Genomic DNA, 4,318 nt, shown 5'->3' with positions numbered 1-4,318 from the left:
TTTAAAAGTAATTGTTCCAATCACTGTTTCTAGCCAATTAAAAACATAATGTTTTACACGTCCTCAATAAAAGTCCTTCGCTTAACTATTTCGAATATTAGCAATTTATAAATCGGTAAACAAGGCAGATTTTAACTGTGAAATAGATAAACATGCTTTAACGCCCCCATCCTACCCCGCTTTATAGCCAACATCTAAGTCTTCCATTACACAAGTTAGTATATACGATTTTTTGCCAGTTTGAGATTATAACAATTTCTATTTTAATATCTATAAATAGGCAACCAACAAAACACCAACAGTACATAAAATCCATAAAACACCAGTGTTTTAGACAATGATTGACAGCATTATATAATTTAACTTTTCTCAAATTATCATGTCGGAATAAAAATGTTCTTGGAGTGGATAAGATGAATACATTTTGTAACTGCTAGCCCGGCACACCCACCATTTGGTATTTGAAAACTTTAAACCAAAAAATATGATACTATTTTATGTTTAAATTTTATGATTTTAGTGACATTTTTTTAAATTTCCACTTCTATAAAAATCTGTAAAATGATTTTAAAACGTTATTTAGGTTTAAAATCGCAAAACCAACCTTTAGCAACTAGTCTAAACTTCAACCACATTTTGAAGAGGAGAAACAGTACCAAAACCGAACTAAAGCAGTATATATACTTATAAATACAATTTCGAAAGTCACTCTAAAACTAGTTCTAGTTTCATTGTTCTTTTAGTTTATTTTTTTACCTTCCGGTCGAGAAGTACTCTTTTCCTAGTGGACATAAGGAAAAGCATACGAAGACGATAGTGAACATACTGTAAAGATTTCGTGTATGAGGATCTAGTACTGTTGGGGACTGTTTTAAATTATCACAACTTTTTTCTTAATTTGAATTTATTATTTAAAGTAAATTGTTGGTGTTCAACTGTGAGAGAAATGAGTAAATGAAAGACGAACTTGTTTTCTATGCAACTGGTAGTTTTGAAGAACCTTAATCTGGTATGTTTGGTAACAATAAAGAAGGACTCTTTTAACACCTTTATTATAAACTTAACTCCATTAAGTACTTGAAACATTAAAGATATACAATGGAAGTACCGGAAGTACAATTCCTTCGATTCCCAAACAAGTACCTAGATTTTTAATACACAGTCACACGTTAAAAATCTAGGAACAAGTAATTCCCAAAGCGTTGGATCTTCCAAAGGGCTTTTCCAACGAGCGTACCATTCCAGGGTATACAATACCCACGCGATACCAATCAACAGGAGAGTTACACACCAGAAAACAATTACAGAAAGCATGTTTTTAGGAATCTCAAAGAATGTCAGAGGAAGTCCTGCAACGACAAAAAAACAAAACATTATCGGAACAAGTCCACCAGTGCAACAAAATATAATCCATTCATGTACACAAAAAGACAACAAGAACACCGTCAATTTTGCTAGTAAAACTTTGTCGCAAATATGTTTCCTGAAATCTCGGTAAACGTAGTAATACAACCAGTCCTGCACCAACTTGTCATATTTCAACAACCATCCGTTAATGGTGTGTTCGTTCCACCAATCTAAATAGAACAAACGGTCTCCGAACTGAAGAATCTCGGCAACGAAATTATGAAACGAGTGGAACCCCATGAAGAATGGACACACTAGTATTATCGCTGCATATACTATTTTCTCTACGATCAGGAGTAACACCTCGTTTACGGTAAATTTTTGTGCCCATCTTTCTGAAGATGGGAAACAGTTGACAGCAGAGAACGGAAATACGAAAAAAACAGCGACGACTTCCAACAGACACTGAGCGACAAACTTCCAGTTGATGGTCTTGGTTCGAGGGTAGGCGTCTCTGTAGATGAGAGTAGGAGCGAAGAGGAAGTATAGATACTTAGAAAAAGACAGACGAGGAAGTTCTTCCGAAGCTTTACTTCGCACGAACGCATGAACTTTCATTAATAACCCAGGCTAAAAATTGATTTATTTTAAAGCGATTTTTTTGATGATTAACTTACCTGTTCGAGAGTTAACAAAAGCATGCAAGAGATATTGAAGTTGAAGTAGCGTATTGCACCAGTGACTAATTTCAAGCTGTAAAAATAGTACAAAGCTAAACAGACTAATCCTAACCAATCGAAAACTGTAGTCAAACCTGAAAGTTGTTTATCAGTTTTGAAATATCGTTAAAAATATTAATTGTGGTTTCTAAACGACGTTCTGTTGATCGCTTTTTGATAAAATAACGGATGTACTATACAAAAATTTTTTGGGTAGGTCTCGAGACTAAGTATGCAACGGATCAATTTTTGCGATTTATTGATATTTCATATTTTGCTTTGTTTGCTAAATGATGACATAATTAAGATTTCAAGACAAAGTAAACCTGCAAGAGGAAAAAATATATAAATGCTCCAAGGAAAGAAGGAGATAGTGAAGAAGACTATAGTAATACATGGAATAAATGAAGAGACAAACGAGAATGAAATGCAAACTAAAAGTAAATAAATAACGAATAATTATTTCCTGTCGAAAATTAAACAAAATATATGTTCAAGGCTAAGTGTTCTACCCTCAATAATGAAGAAAAAATAATCAAAAATGGAACTCGGACAATACCAAAAATTCATCAAAAATTGACAATCCATTTTAGACAACGATATAATTCGAAAAACATCATATCTTCAACTTAACGTTCGCTTTCGAAACCACACCTTAACTTACCTCCTGCACACGTTCTAAGACTTAACCACAATTTAAAAATGAAGAACAATGCACAAGCTGACGCAAAGCAACACGACCAAACGAAGATGGCTTTATCCAGGTGGACGAAGCTTGTTTTTATTACTTCAAAGCCGAAAGTGACTCTAAAAGCAGTTTTTGTTTGACCGTCATTTTGGTCTACGTTTTTACCTTCCAGTTGTCAAGTATTCTATTCCTAGGTTGTGGAAAGAAAGACCCACGAAGAGGATGGCGCACATGTTGTAAATATTTCGTGTATGAGGATGTTCGAAGATATCGGTCAGAAGGGAATTCCGAATTACAAATTTCTTTTCCATTTTAGTGAAAATTTTCAAATTTGGAAGTGTTTGCGATTTTTTCGTTCTCGGTACGTGTTATTTACTGACTTGCAGCGATGATAAATTGGTATGTGACACGGATATGCTAAAATGAAGGTGACTGCATATCCGTTACATAATTCTACATATTTAATTGTATTACATTTAAAACAAAAACAACTTTTTTAATATACGTAGTCATCTTTCCACAACAAAAACTTAAAACAAGCTTAAAAGAGTAAATTTTTGAGAGAAATACGGATTTTGCAGTTACGCTTTACCCTCTGGTCCGAATTCTGATTCGTATCGAGTTCAATCTGGGTTTAATTTTTGCTTAATATACTTACATAGCATTCTTTGAACAACATGATACTCAAAAACATGTCTTACATGATCCCTTTTGGTAGAGAAATGAGAATTTTGCAATTAAGCTCCGCCCTCTTGGCTCACGACGAATAAAAACAAACAAAATAAAAGTCAATATTTTTAAAACAAAAAGTTAAAACGTGTCTAAAATGGTAAATTTTTGTAAGGAACTATAGATTTTGCAGTCACGCTTCGCCCCTAGGTCTGGAAAAGAATGGAAATTCATTAGGAGATTAAGCCCCACCCACACCTGCCCCGATCTCAGTAGTAATGAAGTTTTAAAATCGTTGTCATTTGAGGATCCAAACTCTCCGGTAAGCTTTACCGGATTGCCTCCAGAACCTGTTCTGACAAGATGGGGTTCATGAATTGCAATACATTATTGTATGAAAAATGAGACACACTCCACAGTGTCGAAATACATCGCCGAAGCTCAATACGATTTCCAACAAAAGCATCTCGAACATAATTTAGCTTATCTAAAAATCTAAATTTCGATGTTTTGATTGTCTCAGTTTTTGAATTTTTCCATGTTTAGATTTTTCGATTTATCGGTTTTTCGTGTTTTTACTTTTCGGATTTTCGATTTTCGAATTTTCCGATTTTTCAATTTTCCAATATTTTAAATTTTCAAGTTTTGACGCTTCTGAATTTTCAGTTCTCAATTAATCTATTCTTTGATTCTCCCATTTTCAACTTGCCAAGGTTTCGATTTTTCAGTTTTTCAGTTCCTCAATTTTTCGAATTTTCAGGCTCCAGATTTTTAATTTGTCGATTCTTTAGGTTTGCAATTTTTCGGCTTTTCATTTTCTCAATTTTCCAATTTCTTTAATTTTAAGTATTTCTATTTCATAATAGATATTTCTTTTTTTTTCGATTTTTCAAGT

General features: G+C 33.4%; 1 protein-coding gene across 1 annotated transcript; it reads right to left on the bottom strand.

Annotated features, from left to right (window-relative positions):
- Positions 1-1,094: 1,094 nt before the first annotated feature.
- Positions 1,095-3,122, bottom strand: LOC135131073 (sterol O-acyltransferase 1-like). The gene is made up of 4 exons (XM_064058600.1): positions 2,920-3,122; positions 2,731-2,873; positions 2,025-2,161; positions 1,095-1,977 (listed from the first exon to the last, which is right to left on the bottom strand). The coding sequence occupies exons 1-4, from the start codon at positions 3,063-3,065 to the stop codon at positions 1,144-1,146; spliced, it is 1,260 nt and encodes a 419-aa protein (XP_063914670.1). The 5' UTR covers positions 3,066-3,122; the 3' UTR covers positions 1,095-1,143.
- Positions 3,123-4,318: the final 1,196 nt, after the last annotated feature.

This window comes from Zophobas morio, unplaced genomic scaffold (genome assembly GCF_036711695.1).
Source record: "Zophobas morio isolate AGI-343-1 ecotype UQ-CSIRO unplaced genomic scaffold, CSIRO_AGI_Zmor_V1 ptg000018l, whole genome shotgun sequence".
Lineage (NCBI taxonomy): Eukaryota > Metazoa > Arthropoda > Insecta > Coleoptera > Tenebrionidae > Zophobas > Zophobas morio.
This window is presented reverse-complemented; position numbering and strand designations above follow the sequence as displayed.